The sequence below is a fragment of the Marmota marmota genome, unplaced genomic scaffold, assembly GCF_001458135.2.
Source record: "Marmota marmota marmota unplaced genomic scaffold, marMar, whole genome shotgun sequence".
Classification (NCBI taxonomy): Eukaryota; Metazoa; Chordata; class Mammalia; order Rodentia; family Sciuridae; genus Marmota; species Marmota marmota.
The window spans coordinates 18516817-18535187 of NW_026000101.1; the positions used below are offsets into that span (position 1 = coordinate 18516817).

At 37.5% G+C, this 18371-nt stretch overlaps 1 protein-coding gene across 14 annotated transcripts in view; it reads left to right on the plus strand.

Moving 5' to 3' along the window:
- Positions 1-18371, plus strand: part of Ubap2 (ubiquitin associated protein 2) — a 110251-nt gene that overhangs the window by 73547 nt on the left and 18333 nt on the right. For all 14 annotated transcript variants that reach the window (XM_048783491.1, XM_048783493.1, XM_048783501.1 and 11 more), the window contains 4 exons: positions 3172-3385; positions 6058-6332; positions 7143-7312; positions 8586-8799. In XM_048783491.1, the coding sequence (XP_048639448.1) occupies positions 3172-3385; positions 6058-6332; positions 7143-7312; positions 8586-8799 (873 nt within the window). The remainder of the gene's footprint in view (positions 1-3171; positions 3386-6057; positions 6333-7142; positions 7313-8585; positions 8800-18371) is intronic.

An 18371-nucleotide genomic window follows, 5' to 3' on the forward strand; every position in this document is an offset into this window, starting at 1 on the left:
CTCCCCCCCCCCCCCCGCAAAAAAAATGCAAACTTTGTAAGTATTAACTTGCTATAAAATCCTGTAAAAACAATTCTTTTAACGTCTTCCGGGGTGCTCATAGTTTTTACAATTTTCTTTTTCTTTTTTTCATAAAATAAGGCTGCTTTTAAAAAAAATGTCAGAGTTTAAGGCTCTTATTTGGATGTGTTTTCATTGAAGCAATGTCATCCAGTGCTCCCTGTATAGCTTTTTTTTTTTTTTGAATGCCTTTATTTGTTTATTTTTATGTAGTGCTAGGGATCTAATTAAGTGCCTTACACAGCTAGGCAAGTGATCTACCACTGAGCCACAACCCCAGTCCCTGTGTGACTTTTGATGAGAGCTAGGCTCCCATCAGAAAGAACTCTGGACCTGTTAGTGACGAATATGAAGATAGGCTGATTGGAGTAAAGCTTAACTTAAATCCAGCATAGCTTGGGAAAGGATGTAGTTGCAGTAAGGTGAAATGAAGTCCATGTCCAACTGTAGAATGTTCAGAGCTGCCAGATGGGAGGTGGAAAAGATATGAACATAGACTTACAACTTTCATTACTGGTAATTATTTCTTTCTGTGTCATGTTTTACTTGATCAATTGTCAAGAAACTGAATTTTCACTTCCATGAATTAAGTAGTTCACTGTACCCTGATAAAATTGAGAGTTGAATATACAGATATGTCGTTGCACTCTCTTATTTGCAGTCACACTTCACTTTGGACAGGGTACCTGCATTTGTAGTGTCATTGATATGAGTGGGGTCAGTGATTTGATGTGAACATGGTATTTTGTCTTTTATGAGATAGGCCTAATAAACTTCCTGAATTTTGATTGAACCAACAACTCTCCTTTCTTCTGTGTCTTGCTACTTGCCTCTGTTATAATGCTGTTCTTGGTGATTTTCTGATCTCAAAGTGGTCATGAATTTATAAGTAAAACTTGAGTTTTTACAGTAACCATTCAGTAGGTTGTGTAATGACCAACAACTTGAGGACTGCAGTAATAATTGTTTGAGTAGTATTACACTAGAGCAGTGATTCTCAAAGCTATTGCAGTTTAATTATAAACATAATACAATTATATAACATATATAATTATAAACATCGGGAAAATTACACAGGACAAAATAAGTTGCAATCTGTGGGATTGGGACTTGGGTACTATGTGTTTATATGTGCATTATAAATATGTGCGTACTATTAATACACATATTTTTAAGGCTTTTTAAATTGGTTCAATGGTTAGGTGGCAATTGGAGGTCCTGTACTAAGTGTTACCTAGGGCAGCCAGCAGTTGATTGACTGAGTTCTTTGTGTTGTAAAGTGCACACAAAGTACATCAGTGAAGCTAGCTGATGTATGATTGAGGTTATATAAGAAATGAGGAAGAAGAGAGCAACATTTAGGTAGACTTCCTTGAACAGGTTTGCTTGAACTGGGTTTTGTGGGTTTGGTGGTGACATGGACAGCAAATCTGACCCAGTGACAGTAATATTTATACAACTGTTTCTGTGTTCTGTGTTTTGTTCTATATTATGAGTCATGGAATCAGATCTGTGATTGATATGTTACAGTAACCCACAACGTAGCATTTTGCTCACAATGGAGAATTTTAGATTTCCTTACAACTGGAATATTCCCTGCCATTGAATATTAATGAAAAATAATCACATCAGTTTTCTTGCAGTAACTTTGTGGGAATATGAAGTATTTATTTTTGACCATGGATTTAAAGAAAAATTTTTTGTAGTTGTAAATGGACAGAATGCCTTTATTTTATTTGTTTATTTTTATGAGGTGCTGAAGATCAACCCAGTGCCTCATGCATGCTAGGCAAGCGCTCTGCCACTGAGCTACAGCCCCAACCTGACTGACCATGGATGGTTTTGACATGTAATTTTGTCAGAGAACATATCAGGATGACTTAAAAATGAAAAAGGCAATTGCTTTTCCCCTGTATTTTTCAGTCTTTGGCTTTTGTTCTTTTTGGATCTTGACATCTGACTTGACAGGACAGATGGAGAAGGAAAAGCATTATTTTTTTGTGAATTTACTTATGAAGAAGCTTTGTTGTTTCTGGTCTTCTAAAAAAATTTGAAATGGTTGGGTGCAGTGGCACATGCCTGTAATCCCAGCTGCTTGGGAGGCTGAGGTAGGAGGATTGAAAGTTCAAAGCCAGCCTCAGCAAAAGTGAGGCACTAAGCAACTCAGGGAGATCCTGTCTCTAAATGAAATACAAACTAGGGCTGGGGATGTGGCTCAGTGGTCGAGGGCCGTGAGTTTAATCCTTGGTATGAAAAACCTCAACCAATCTTGAAATGAACCTCCAGGAAACAAGGTATTTGCTCACACTGAAATACTCATGTCTTTCCTTGTCTAATCTTTGAATATTAACATTTTAAGTTCTCTTCTATAACCCTTATTTGACCTTGAAGGGTGACCTCAGGGATTATGTCTTTTGTGACTAAATGTATTCTAATCAAAAAAGAATTCAAGGGCTGAGGGCATAGCTCCTTGGTAGAGGGCTTGCCTTACATGCACAAAGCTCTAGGTTCAATCCCCAGGACCAAGGGAAAAAAAAAAAAGGAATTCAGTATTTCATAGATTAAGAAAGTATTGTGTTTTGTTTGTCAAGCATGTGTATCATTTACTTTTTCTTTTCAGTTTAAAGAAGTGATGTTTAATGGTATATTTGAGGCATTACTTAAAAAAATTGTTTTGGTTGTGGTGGTGCACACCTGTAATCCTAGGTTTTCTGGAGACTGAGGCAGGAGTATAACAGATCAAGGATAGCCTGGGCAATTTAGCAAGATCCTATCTCAAAATAAAAAAGGGCTGGGGATATATCTTAGTGGTAGAGCACCTCTGGTTCAATCATCAGTGCTGGGGGATGAGAGTATTCTTCAAATCTACGGCAAATAGTTCTGTTCCTTTTAACTTCATGTCAGAATCAGGAAGGAATGTTTGTTGGATTTACTTAGTAAGTTACTGCATCTTCATCATTTTTTTCATATAGTATTTTTCTAAAGTGAGGCTTACCAGTTCCAATTTTCTAGGTTAAAGTTTTTAAAATACTTCTGAAAATTCTTGTGTTTTTAAAGCCTTGGGTAGGAATTCTGTATTGCTAAGAATTTGTTGTTTTTTTCCCTTTAAAGTCATCTGTCCTTGGCTCAGGATTTGGAGAGCTTGCTCCATCAAAAATGGCAAATATCACAAATTCCCAGGTTTTGGACCATTTAAAAGCTCCAAGTTTGGGACAATTTGCCACCACTCTGAATTCACAGCAGAATAATATGAGTCCCCCCAAAACTACTACTTCATGGGACCTCAAGCCCTCGGCATCCCAGGCCTCTGTTCTCAGTCATTTTGGTAAGTATATATTTTCTGTGCTGGTTTGCCTTTTACTGCAGACATGCTAACTCATTAGCAAAGTGTGTTGACTTGTGAACTCTGTAAAGTGGATCTTGTCCAGAGGCATTTCTTCTAAGAAGAATTCTTATGGTTTTTTAATTAAATCAAAAGTCTTTTTTTGTATTATAAAATACTTGCATTTATTTGTTGTTGGTGGTAGTAGTAGTAGTAGTAATAGTCATTCATACTTGGAAGAGATGTATAAGAGCAAGGTATCATGAAAATATGAGTGTACAACACTTTGAGTAAATGCATATCTAGAATTTTCTGAGCTTAGTAGAAACACGGTGGTGACAGAAGATGGAACTTGGACAACATTTTTAATCATACCTTTTATGGGTTTGGAATACAAAGCACTTGCCTAGTGTGTGTGAAGCCCTGAGTTTAATCCCCAGCTCTGGGTGGGGTGGGGGGAATCTGTACCCTCTGAAATGTTTTCTTATTCTGACATTTTGCACGTGTCCACCTCATTTGGTCAAACTTTGCTCTCTCCTATTTGTGTGTGTATTGCATGTGTAAGTTGAATGTTTTCTAAACAGAACTCTCACAGATACTGTGATATTAAACTACCTTTCCCTACTTAAACTTGCCTGCCAGTGTTTTAAGGAATAGTGGGGGATATTTTAATGATAATAGTTGGTTTTTTGGGCTTCTTTTTATTAAGTTCTAATGAGAGACATGGAAGCCCATTTCTATGGTAGATGAAATGGCTTACTATGTCTAAGTACTTGAGATGACTTCTAGGAAATCTAAGGAATCTCTTTGGGAGGTTCTATCGAGGCTGGATACATAGTTACCTCTGTCTAATGCATAAGAAAATTAGGGATTCCCTAAAGGAAAACAGGTGTTGGGCATAAACTATGTTCTTTATATAGACATTTTAGGCACAATGAGCCACTTATTTTGGTTGATGTGTTGGTACCTGTTGTTTAGCACACCCCAACGTTCCAGGTTCCAGATGCCAGCCAAGGGTCATCTTCAGGCAGACATTTATTATAGCAGTTGTAGCCTCATCTGTTCTGCTGCATACTTATTAAGAAGTGGTAGAGCCAGCTGCAGTGGTGCAGGCCTGTAATTCCAGCAGCTCAGGAGGCAGGAGGATTGCGAGTTCAAAGCCAGCCTCAGCAAAAGCGAGGTGTTAAGCAACTCAGTGAGACCCTGTCTCTAAATAAAAATACGAAATAGGGCTGCGGATGTGGCTTAGTGGTCGAGTACCCCTGAGTTCAATCCCTGGTACCCACCTCCCTCTCCCTCTGAAAAATAGAAGTGATAGAAATATTTAGATTGTAAGCATGTTATTCCCATGTTCTTTATGAAGTTTGTATTTTCCATACATGCTTCTAATCCCAGGTTCAGAAATGGATTCACCTAAACTGGATCTGCCGTTTAGTTTTTATAAATTATATTTTGTTGGAACTCAGCCAGTGTAGCCGAAGTCTGGCTATTTCCCACAAATTCAGCGTTGAGTAGTTTCTGACAGATAACTTTCAACAATTAAAATTTATATTATGTGTTCCTTTACAAAAAAAAAAATATTCCCCATGTCTCTCCCATATGACAGAGGTGGCATTTCAGAAAAATCCACATGAACACACAAAAATTAAGGTATATAGTGTATCTGTGTATTTCGATGCAGTGTCTCTGAAGATAACCATGAAATGGTTACAGTGCTTGCCTCTAGACTAAGTATGAAAGCAGCAATGGAAGGAAGATTTGTATTCTTCATATTCATTCCTATTTAAATTTTGTAACATCACATTTATTTTTCAAAGTAAAATAAGTTTTAAAAGGTACATGTAGGGCTGGAGTTGTGGCTCAGTGGTAAGAATGCTTGCCTATCACATGAGGCATTGGATTCAAATAAATAAATAAAATAAACATATTGTGTTCATCTACCAAAAAAAAATTTTTTTTTTAAGTGGCTGGGGTGGTGCATGCCTGTAATTCTAGTTGCTTGGGAAGCTAAGGCAGGAGGATGATTTCAGTTCAGCCTTGACAACTTTGCAAGACCCTGTCTCAAAAAATAAAAAGGGATAGATCAGTAGTAAATCACACCTGGGTTTAATACTAAGGAACACACAGAAGTTATGTATGCAACCCATAAAACACAACCAGGTGCCTGGGATGTGTGTCTATTGGTCTGAATATTCAGATAGCTAAGATGGGAGGATTGTGAGTGCAAGGCCAACCTGGGCAACATGCAAAAACTGTCTCCAACCCCCCGCCCCCAAACACACAAAACAAAGCCATAAACAATAAAAACATAATTATCTGTTAGCTAATGGACACGCACATGTAGCACTTTAATAGTGTTTGTAAACATCCCTGCTCCATATTCTCTAGCATAAAATATATGTCCTCTCTGCATAAGAAATAAGGTATAAACCTACTTTGGCATTCTTTTCCAGTTACTATATTATACATTTTAATTATTTTCTCTTTCTCCCCATCCCCTCAGTGTGTGTTTCTGTCTGTCTGGCTCAAGAGATTCAACTAGAAGATGACCATAGAAACTGGTGGTGATTGACCTCTTCATAATCACTGAGGTTACAAGAGGGATTTTGAAATTCTTGTTGCAAAATAATTGTTGCTTCTTCTTCTTTTTTTTTCTCCCTTTACATATTTCATAGATTTCAAATCTCAGCCTGAGCCATCCCCAGTTCTTAGTCAGATGAACCAGCGACAGCAGCACCAGACCCAGGCAGTTAGCATTTCTACTCCTGGTTTGGAGTCCTTTTCTTCCCAGTCAAAACACCGAGAATCAGCACCTGGGGACAGTATCTCTGCTATGAACAAACTTTTGCAGCTCCCTAACATGGCTGTTGAAAATATTGCTGTATCTGCCCACCAACCACAGCTCAAACACATTAAACTCCCTAAGCGACGGATGCCTCCAGCTTCTAAGGTGGGTATTCCATCATGAAGTCTTTGTCCCAAGGATTTGGTGGATGATAATCTAGCTCATATAGTGGGATACTAGGCTTAGAAACTGTAATGCAGTGTTTGAAAACTGAGGATTTGGTCATTACTCAGTGACTGGGATAATTTACAGGGAATAGCTTTGTACTGAGAACCAGAGTCTTTTAATTCAAACGCAGACTTGAGAATTGGCTAAAAGCACTCTTTTTCTTATGTATTCTGCTATGTGCCATAGTTGGAGGCTGTGTGGATCTATGACCAGTTAATAAGTTCGTAATTTGTATGTTCCTGAAAATATGTTGCTCAGTGTACACTCACCCACTGCCTCAACTCTATTCCAACTGCTTTAAAAAGCAATGGGTGCCATTTATACTGACCATTCCCATATGACCTTTAATTTTTTGTTGCTCTTTTCCCTTCAGAGTATGTGTGTGTCTGTTGCTCTCTCTCTGGTACTGGGGCTTGAACTCAGGGGCACTTAACCACATCCCCAGCCCTTTTTATATTTTATTTAGAGACAGGGTCTCACTGAGTTGCTTAGTGCCTCACTAAGAGGCTGGCTTTGAACTAGTGATCCTCCTGCCTCAGCCTCCTGAGCTGCTGGGATTACAGGTGTATGCTACCATGCCTGGCCCTTCACTCTCTTTTTAAAGGATCATATTCTTTTTTCTTTTTTTCTTTCTCTTACTCCTTGTTTCTGCCTTTATAGCCAGGGAACCCCGTTATTTGCTTGGCCGTGTTATAAGCCTTTCAGACTTGGAGTCCCTGTCAAGATAGCTTAGCTTTGCCTTTTCAGAATCCAGCTACTGCAGTGGAGATGCCTGGTTCAGCAGATGTCACAGGACTAAATGTTCAGTTTGGAGCCCTGGAATTTGGATCAGAACCTTCTCTCTGTGAATTTGGATCAGCTCCATGCTGTGAAAATAGTAATCAGATTCCCATCAGCTTGTATTCCAAGTCTTTAAGGTATAAAACTTTCCACTTCTCTGGATTTGACCAAATTTGTTTTTTTTTTTCTGTTCAAAATAAAATAGAGCCTAAGAAATCATGTCATAGAGGTAATGATATATCCATGGTAATAAGTTTATACAGCCATCAATAATGTTTAATTCCAGAGCTTTTCTTCCTTTACCCCCCAAGAGAAACTTCATACCTGTGGCAGCCACTCCCAGATTCTCTTCTCTCTGCCACCCCTTGACAACCATTAATCTGTGCAGGATTTGCCTAACTTGGGACATTTTATACATCTAAAGTCATGTAAGATGTGACCTTTTGTGTCTGTCTTCTTTAACTTAACATAAGTTGTATGTATCCTTTTTCTGGCCAAACATTTCATGGAACAAAATATAGGCCATATTTTGTTTATCAATTCATTATTTGGGGAACATTTGATTTCTTTCTTCTTTTTGGTAATAGTGACTCATGTTACTCTGGACATTCATTACAAGTTTTGGGTACTTTCTTTTTTTGGATATATAACTAGGGGTAGAGGTTTTGGGTCATATGGTAACTGTTGTATTCAGACTTCTTCCAAAGTAAGTGCATATTTTGGGGGGGATGGGTGTCTTAACTGCATCATCTTAACATTTCTTCCAGTAATCTAGGAAGGATCCAATTCCTCTACATCTTTACAATACTAATTTTCTTCCAGTGGAATATTTTATAATAGAAAGTCCTAGGGAGCTGGGGTTGTGGCTCAGCAGTAAAGCGCTTGCCTAGCACGTGCAAGGTGCTGGGTTCAGTCCTCAGCACTACATAAAAGTAAATAAATAAAATAAAGATATTGTGTCTGACTACAACTTTAAAAAACAAAAGGAAATCCCAGATTTGAGATTTTGTCAGTTTTCCATGTTCAAAGGCCCAAAATTGGTTGTTTTGAGTTACGTTGAGTTACATGGTTCTAGATAACTGATTCATTAAAATATCTTAAGGATTCCTAAAGATATCCCCTCATCTGTTAGTGTTGTTTGGGGGTGGGGAGAGGAATTGTTGAACTTTAATAGAATGTAGTAGTGTAAATTTTTAGTTGCATGTTTAATTTAGAATATAAAAGTGGCTGGGGTTGTGGCTCAGCGGTAGAAGACTCGCCTAGCATACATGACGTCCTGGGTTCCATCCTCAGCACCATATAAAAATAAATAAAATATAGAATATAACAGTAAATTGATAATATGGTTCTGTTTAATGATACCTATGTCAAGCAACATCAATCTATGTCTGATATTTTTATTCTTTTTAGTGATCCTTTGAATACCTCTTTACCTATGACCAGTGCTGTACAGAACTCCACGTATACAACTTCAGTCATTACCTCCTCCAGTCTGACCAGCTCGTCCCTCAGCTCCACTAGTCCAGTAACAACATCTTCCTCCTATGACCAGAGTTCTGTGCACAATAGGATCGTGTATCAAAGCTCTGTGAGTCCATCAGAGTCAGCACCAGGAACCGTTATAGTAAGTGGTACTTCTGGTTTCTTCTCCTTGGCAGTACTAGTGATTGATAAGTTATGCTTTGAGGACAAGATTTTGTCTTGAAATCCACCAACCTTTTGAGGAGAATCTTTATAGTTATGTTGAGTTTGGTTGTAGCAGGCATCTCTAGAGCTCATGCATGTAACTACACATACTTAGTGGAGAAAACCAAGACTATTAAGTAGTACAAGCATTGGTACTGGATGCACCTATATGGTTTGATATGTGTGCATTCTAAATGATTCTTGTACTCATCTTTGTGTTACTGATAATTTTTCATTGACTGGATATTATTCCACATTACCATAGCTATATTTATTATTTTATAATTATGTATTATCTACTCAGCTTTTGTTAATGATACTGGAATATAGATAAAGAAGTGAAAGGGCTGGGTATATAGCTCAGCTGGTAGAGTGCTTGTTTCATATGCACAAGGCACTGGGTTTAATCCTCAGCACCACAAAACAAAAAAAATTAGGGCTGGGGATGTGGCTCAAGTGGTAGCGAGCTCGCCTAGAATGCGTGATGCACTGGGATTGATTCTCAGCACCACATAAATGTGAAATAAAGATACTGTGTCCACCTAAAACTAAAGAAGTAAATATTTAAAAAAAAGTGAAATATCTGTCATATTTCAAAGTCTTCCTCTGCAGAGGATTGCTTTGTGCATATCTGATTATTATTGCCAGTGAGAGGTTTTCTTTTAAGTTGAATTGTACAAATATGTTCCGAGAATCTTAGAAGAAAACTTAAAAAGTAAAAGAAACAGAAACATACTAGGCCAATTCAACTGTTTTTATTCATGTATCCCATTAACAATTTAAAGTAGCTCATACTTGTAACATCTGCCTTGCAGGAAATAAATTTAATTCTATAATCTCATGTATTCCTTCCAAACCACTATGAACACTTTCTAGGTGTATCTTCAGCTCATTTCTTCTGTCTGCATTTCTTGTGAAATTAAAATCACTGTGTACATAAATGAATTTTTCAATGTGACGGCAGTATTCTATATCTTGATAAGGAATTTGGCTTATCTGTGTATGTGTTTCTTGAAACTCACCAAATGATCCTCTTAATAAATATGGTAAACAGATGTGGAGTTCTAGTTAGCGATTTGCATGCTGAAGAGTACTAGTGTATACAAATTTAATTTGAAATGCAGCAAAAGCAATTAGGAGGCTGGGTTGGGTTTGATTCTCAGCATCATATAAGTAAATAAAATAAAGATCCATCAACAACTAAGAATATATGTATATATTTAAAAAAGACAATTAGGAGATAAGATAGTGGCAAGAAAATGTTAATTATTCAATGGAAGTTATAAGATATGGGTATTTATAATTTTTTACTTTTTGAAGTTTTTTTGTTAAATATTTGGAGAAAAATCACTACACACTCAATTTGGTTTTCCATTTATCACTTGACATCATTTTGTAAATATGACATGGTATCTTGGAATTTCACATCTATAACTCTGTGTCCAAGATTTCTAAGTGAATTTATTTATGCTTGTATTTATTTATTTTATATTCATTTACTTGGGTGTAATGGCGATTAAACTCAGGGGTGCTCTACCACTGAACTACATCCACAGTCCATCTAATTTATTTTTCTATTTTGACACGGGGTCTTGCTAAGTTGCTCAGACTGGCCTCAGACTTGGGATCTTCCTGCTTTAGCCTCTCAAGTTGTCGCTATTACAGGAGTGTACCATCAAGTTTAAATGAGAAAAAAAAAATTTTGTTTTTCACCCTTTGATACTGGGTTTCATTGAACCCAGAGGTCTTCTGTCACTGAGCTGTATCCCCAGCACTTTTAATTTTTTTTGAGACAGAGCTCACAAAGTTGCTGAAATTGTCTTTGAACTTTGAATCCTCCTGTTCAGCCTCCTGAATTGCTGTGATTATAGATGTCACCACTTCACCTGGTGCTAAGTGAATTCAAAAAGCTAACATTTTTTTTTTTATTAATAGTGCTGGTAGTGACTAATCTTGTTAGTAAAATCTAAACCTTTGTCTCAGAGGAGCCCCTCCTACCATCTTCATGCACACTCATACAACATGCTTGCACATTTTACATTGTGTAGATTATGCCCTGAAAAATAAATTTCCAGTTTAGGAAAAAGCTTTCATAGCACTAAGAAGACAATCATAATGTGGTGGGTCTTTTTTTTTTTTTTTTGGTAGTTGTAGATGGACAGAATACTTTTATTTGTTATGTGGTGCTAAGGATAGAACCCAGTGCCTCACACGTGGTAGGCAAACGCTCTGCCACATCCCAGTCCCTGGTGATTCTTTATTATTCAGATGGCATGCATCTGAAATCTTGTTTTTTTCCTTCTTTTGAGGGGTGGGTAACCAGGAATTGAACATAGGGCCACTTAAGCACTGAGCCATATCCCTAGCCCTTTTTATATTTTATTTAGAGATAGGGTCTCACTGAGTTGCTTAGGGCCTCAGCTTCCCGAGCTGCTGGGGAATGCACCACTGCGTCCAGTTGAAATCTTTTTTTTTTTTTAAAGAGAGAGAGAGAGAGAATTTTTAATATTTATTTTTTTTTTAGTTTTCGGCGGACACAACATCTTTGTTTGTATGTGGTGCTGAGGATCGAACCCGGGCTGCACGCATGCCAGGCGGGCGCGCTACCGCTTGAGCCACATCCCCAGCCCATGAAATCTTAACTGTGTTTAAGAAATCTTGTCTTAATAAAACACTCAAATGGCTGAGACCATTAATAAGATGTAGAGTACCCAATGGTAATGTTATTTAAGATATTTTTTCTGAGGTTATGTTATTATTTCTCTAGTGATAACAAAATCATAGGCTAGAACAGAATCACTAGTGCAGTAGTGCCTGCCTATAATCCAAGCTACTCAGGAGACTGAGGCAGGAAGATCACAAGTTTGAGGCCAGCTTGATCAATTTAGCAAGCTCCTACCTTAAAATAAAAATTAAAAAGGCCTGGGATAAATAAAAAGGGTTCAGTGGTAAAACACTTCTGGGTTCAAACCCCAGTACCCAAAGGAAAAAACAAAATGAACAAAATCACAGGCTAGAACAGAATCTTGCAACATGTTAGCAGAGTTAGATGGAGCTTTTCTCATTTTGTCCTTTCCACCATTCCCTTTACTTGAACATTCAGAAAAAACATCTGTGTCTTCTGGCCACCTTAGATTAATCTGTCTCACCATCTTTCTGTTTCTGGAGTGTGCATGTACAGGTGTCTATACACACACACACGCACACACAAACACACACATGCATGTACTCAGACACATCTGGAATATCCACAGATTAAGACTGTCTTCCCAGGAACCATTTGATTGACATGTTAGTGTTTCCAGTCATAATATAGGCTGCATCCTTGTAATACTTAGATTCAAATAAGTTAAGCTTCTGGATTCCATGTAGCTGTTGTAGTCCAGTTCTGGCCCCTTAAATATACTGCTTTCTTTGCCTTTGGCCTTATTCTGGTTCCCACAACTTTTTTTCCTCATAGCAGATAGCCTGGTTTTTGGGAGTATGTGATTGACAAGAAGCAGCTGGCAGGTTTGTTATCAAATTACTTGTCTGATATGGAGGTTGGTCTGCAAATTATTATTTAGCCCTAACTGATAAAATTTCCTGTAACCCTGAAAGTTATTTTTTAATCTTGAGCTTTCTACTTTATATTCTCAACTGCTTACTAGATAATTCTAGTTAGATGTACCTTAGACCAGTTAAATTGAAACTTCCTTTAGCTTTTCTCCTTTTTATATCATTCTTTTTTAAAAAAAATTTTTTTTTGTATGTATAGATGGAGAATTCCTTTATCTTGTTTTTATTTTTATGCAGTGCTAAGGATAGAACCCAGTGCCTCACGTATGCTAGGCAAGCGCTCTGCCACTGAGCCACAGCCCCAGCCCTCTTAATATCATTCTTATTCCTTGATTCTTTGACCTGATTGGCAGGTCATTGTTGACTTGACACTGTACAATATAATTTTAACTCTCTTTTATTACCACTAACCTCACTTCATATCTTTATTTTTCTACAGGTGTGTTGAATATTGTCCTTTTTCCTGCCTGAAATATTTGGTATCACTCATAAGTAAAACCATAGGGCCAGAATGTTTTCTTTGTACGAAAGCTTGAAATTTCAGTTTCTTTAATTGGTAAAGTGATATTAAGCTTTCTATCTTTTTAAATTCGTGTCAAGGCATTTGTGTTTTCTAATTTTAAATTTGCTGCTATAAAATCTTTGTTTTTTCTTACTGTCCTTTTACCATCTGTAGGGACTATAACAATGTTGTCCTACCTCTTTTATTCCTTTTTGCAATACATGTATACATTGTATAAATATTTATTTGTATAATATTTTAATCAACACATGTATCTCTGCAAACATTCATAAATTCTTTGTGATAAAAAACTTCAAAACCTTTCTTCTAGCTTTCCCTTTTCTTGAAATTAAAAAAAAATCAGAAAATGTTAATCCATTAGTATGGAGAAGCGCTGGGTTAACTTGGTGTCTCAAGATTTTGTCTCCATTTTCTTGATCCTTGTGATGTGTAGGGCCCCTGGGTGAAAGCAGTGGGGAGTGAGGGTGCCAGAGAAATAGCGGCTTTAGCTCTACAGGTTTTAAGTAAGTTCTCTATTTGCCTTCCCCTCACTCCTGCTCCCTCTTCTACTCATATATTAGGTGCTTGGAGTGGCTCTTTGATATGAGGTGTGTTGTCCTTTGGATTACATACTACTGGCATTACGATTTGGCTTTTCCAGTTTAGCTGAATCTGATACCATCCTTAATATGCTTTCTGGTATACAATATTTTGTTACTATTATTTTTGGCTGGGGGAGGGAGGATAACAGGGTTGAACTCAGTGGCACTCTACCACTGAGCCACATCCCCAGCCCTATTCTGTATTTTATTTAGAGACAGGGTCTCCCTGAGGTGCTTAGCAACTCGCCATTGCTGAGGCTGGCTTTGCACTTATAATCCTCCTGCCTCGGCCTCCTAAACTGCTGGGATTATAGGCATGCACCATCATGCCTGATGTTACTATCATTTTCTTTCTTTTTTTTTTAATATTTAATTTTTAGTTTTAGGTGGACATAACCCAGTGCCTCATGCATGCTAGGCGGGTGCGCAACCACTTGAGCCACATCCCCAGCTCCGATGTTACTATCATTTTCTTCCCAATGGTTTTTTCCTTTTGAGTTTATCTTTTTTTCAAAATGTCATGTATTTTTAAAATCTGTCATATTTTTTTTTCTAAAATTTTTATTAGTTATTGATGTACCTTTATTCATTTATTTGTTTATATGTATTGCTGAGACTCGAACCCAGTGCCTCACACATGCTAGGCAAGCACTCTACCACTGAGCCACAACCCTAGCCCCTTGATCTGTCATCTTTAACATAAAATTTATTCCTGTACTTTTCCAATATGTCAACTACTGGCCTAATGTGGCTATGTAACAATTAAACAAAGTATCATCAGTATCTTAAAAATAGCAACATTTTAAATGCTTATTAGCCAGATATAGTTAGTAGAATTCAACATGGGACCACGAAGATATAGAGTATTTACAACTTTGCAGAAAGTTCACTTTGACATTGCTCATGTATTCTGTTTCTGACAACGTAAATCAGAATCAGACCATATGCTGACTGTGCAAATATCCTGTCATCTCGAACACCGTTTCAGTTCTAGCTCTAACTTTACACCTTATTCACTGTCCATGTCACTGCTCACTGAATTCCTTGCTAAGCTGCTTGATTTTTTTTTTTTCTTTTTGTTTTTTGAGTACCGTGGATTGAACTCAGGGGCACTTGACCACTGAAGCATATCCCCAGCCATATTTTGTATTTTATTTAGAGACATGGTCGTCTAAGTTGCTTAGGGCCTTGCTAAGTTGCCAAAGCTCTTTTCCAACTCGTGATCCCCCTGGCTAGAATGTATTTCTAAACTATAAAGTTCTTGAAAAGTAACTGTAATACAATTAGCTAAAAAAATTAATCCCTTAGTCACCAGTCAGTGCTTTAATTTCTTTTGCTCTCATTAAATTTGTAATCTATTCATGTCATATTTTAATTATTACTAGGATTGGGAATGAATGAGAACAAGTGTTCTGATTAAGCTTGAAGATATTCTCCTTTTACTTTTGGAAAATATTTTAGTAATTTAATACAATGAAAATAATTTAAACATTGAGTTGACAATTTTAATCAATTTTTTAAACAATCCTTTAAAATTGTTATCCTTTATAACTTTCCTTTTTTATTGTTGTTTCTCTGGTATTGGGGATTGAACCCATTGGCACTTAACCATTGAGCCACATTCCCAGTCTTTTTACGTTTTATTGTGAGACAGGTCTTATTAAGTTACTTAGGATCTCACTAAAATTGCTGAGGCTGACCTGGAACTTGTAATCCTCCTGCCTTAACCTCCCAAATAGTTGCGATTGTAGCATGTGCCATCTTGCCCCTTATGATAACTTTCTAGTCATAGTAGTTTTTTCACTATTTCATACAAAAAGGAAATTGAAGTCTAGAGATTTAAGTGATTTTCCAAAGGTAGAGGACTAAGAAAGAAAACCAGGGCTACAGAATCCAGTGTCATCATTTTTCTTCTTCTTGCTTCTCTTCCCCCTCCCTCTATTGAAATGTTATAGACACTTAATGTTTTCCTTCAATACTTTGAAATGTTCAAAATAGTCTTTCAAAGTCTTTGTTCAGTAAATTCAGCATTGGGACCTTTGCTTTATACTGATTGTTTTTTCCTTGTTTATGAACTACGTTTTGTTTCTTTTTATGACTTGTAATACTTTAAAAAACATGTTTTTTTCAGTTGTTGATAGACCTTTATTTTATTTATTTGTATGCGGTGCTGAGAATTGAACCCAGTGCCTCAAAGATGCCAGGCAAGTGCACTAGTGCTGAGCCCCAGCCTCAACCTGTAATACTCTTTTATTGGATATTTAAATAATATAATTTGACAGTTGTAGAAGTTAGATTGTTCCCTTCCTCAGGTTTGTTTTTGTTACTGTTGAAATTGGTCGTTTAGTGACTTTATTTTAGACTAATTTTATAATACCTCTATTTTTTCTTATAGCCAGTGAATTCTTTATTCTGTCAGCTAGTGATTATACAGAGATTTCCTTAATTTGCTGGAATCAGTGGATTACCTGGGCTTTGTGAAGAGGCTGTCTGTGTGTTGGAGCATGCCTTTTAACACACAGCCAAACTGTTGCAGACTCTACCTTAGCTTTCACTTCCTACTTGCGCACAAGTCACAGATGGGAGCTTGGGGCCTTCCCAAGTCGTTCCTGAGCATACGTAGAGCCCGGGGAATGTACCTATAAACATTGGCATGGTCTTCTAGATCTGTAGAAACTTGTCAGAGCTTTACAAATGATATGTACTCCAACTTTTTCTTTCTTTCTTTTTTCTTTTAAGATACCTTTCTTTTTTTTAATATTTATTTTTTAGTTGTAGTTGGACACAATATCTTTTTTTTTTTTTAATGTGGTGCTGATGATCGAACCCAGGACCTCGCCTGTGCTAGGGGAGCACTCTACTGCTGAGCTACAACCCCAGCCCCTAATTGTTTCTTTTTCCTTTTCTTTTTGCTTAGTGTGTTTTATTGTCCTCCCACTCCCAACTTAGGCAGCTTTAAAGTTAAACAATCACGTGCCTCCAGGGAAAATGTTTCTTTATTGGCCAAGTTTCAAGTCAGATCTAGATTATCAGTAGCTGTGTCTAATAATGACAGTTCCCTGGGGATAGTAGAGGTTAAGGAACTTCCAGGCCATACTGTTTTCTTCTATGCCTGTCAGGTTTGAATGTGAGGGTTTTTGTTGTTAATTATTTTTTTGGGTACCGGGGATTGAAGTCAGGGGCACTTGACCACTAAGCCACATTCCTAGCCCTATTTTCAGGGTTTCACTGAGTTTCTTAATGCCTCGCCATTGCTAAGGCTGGCTTTGAACTTGCATTCCTCCTGTCTCAGCTTCCTGAGCTGCTGGAATTATAGAGACTTGCCACTGTGTCTGGGTTAGCTACTTGATTTCTGATCTCTCCTGTAGATTTTTTTGTGTATGTGTGGTACTGGGACTTCAACTTGAAACCAGGGCACTCTACCACTGAGCTATATTCCCAGCCCTTTTTATTTTTCATTTTGTAGAGAGGGTCCCAGCTGAGGCTGGTATCCAATTTGCAATCCTCCTGCCTCAGCCTCCTGAGTTCCTGTTTTATAGTGCTTAGCTCTTCTACAGACTTTTAAGAAACTTTTAAAAATATTAAGTTGTAGATGGACACAATACGTTTATTTTATTTGTTTTCATTTTTATGTGGTGCCAGGGAACATATATCCAGTGCCTTACACATGCTAAAAGTGCCCTACTACTGAGCCACAACCCCGGCCCTCTTCTATGGATTTTTTTTCTCTGCTGGACCCTTTGATACTTCTTTGCTTTTGCTTCTGCCGTTCTTCTGCATAAAATCCCCCTTTATCAATTTGTCGATTGTTTGCATTTTATTGCATTCATTTAGTTTGCATACTGGGTATTAAATCCAGGGCCACACAAATTCAAGGCAAGTGCTCTTCCACTAAACTTCATTTCCAGTCCTTTTTATTTTTTATTTTGAGTCTCGCCAAATTACTTACGGCCTCACTAAGTTGCTGAGACTCTCATCAAACTTTTTTTCTTTTTATTATTTTTTTATGGTGGATGGACACAATATCTTTATATTGTTTTTGTGTGGTGCGGAGGATCAAACCCAGTGCCTCACATGTGCAAGGCAAGTGCTCTACAAACTGAGCTACAACCCCAGCCTTTTCCTCAAAGTTTCCATCCTCCTGCCTCAGTCTCCTGAGTCACTGGGACAATAGGTGTGCACCATCCCACCTGACTTGGAACGACTTCTTTAAATCTTATGGTTTGTACTGTTTAGTATTCACCTGTTAGAAAATCATACAAGTATATTTAGTGGTGAGTGAACCCTAATTTCGAGGATGGACACTAGACTAATGAAGTCTCCACACAGTTTCTATATTTGATGCGGTATGTTGTGTTACCTTTTCCCTAACTACAAACTTTTATTTAACTATGAGGTTTCTTTTTCCCCCTAGTCATTCTGTTATTACTGTATACCTTTTTCTCCCCTCTTTCCCCCCTACTGTCTGCATTTCTTTTAATAATTTCAGGTTATTTGGATAATAGAGAATATTGTTAATAAGTACAGTAGTCATGATTTGTATTAGATTTGGGTTACTACATAGGCCACAGACATAAAATCTTTTTCTTTAGTAGTTTTGAGATTTGCAAAAAGGAATGTGCCTTGTAGCTTTTTTCAAGTTCCTCCCCTTATCTGGGGACAATGGCTAAGCCTTGTGGTATCTGTTATTGATTGATTGTGCCATGCCATGGTTCCCTGGCTTGCTCTGTAGAGGCAGGCATCATTTCTAAGAATGCCTTTTTCAGGGCTTCAATTGAGGCCCAGTGGTAGAATCTTTTCCTAGCACATGTGAAGCACTGGGTTCGATCCTTGGCACCACATAAAAAT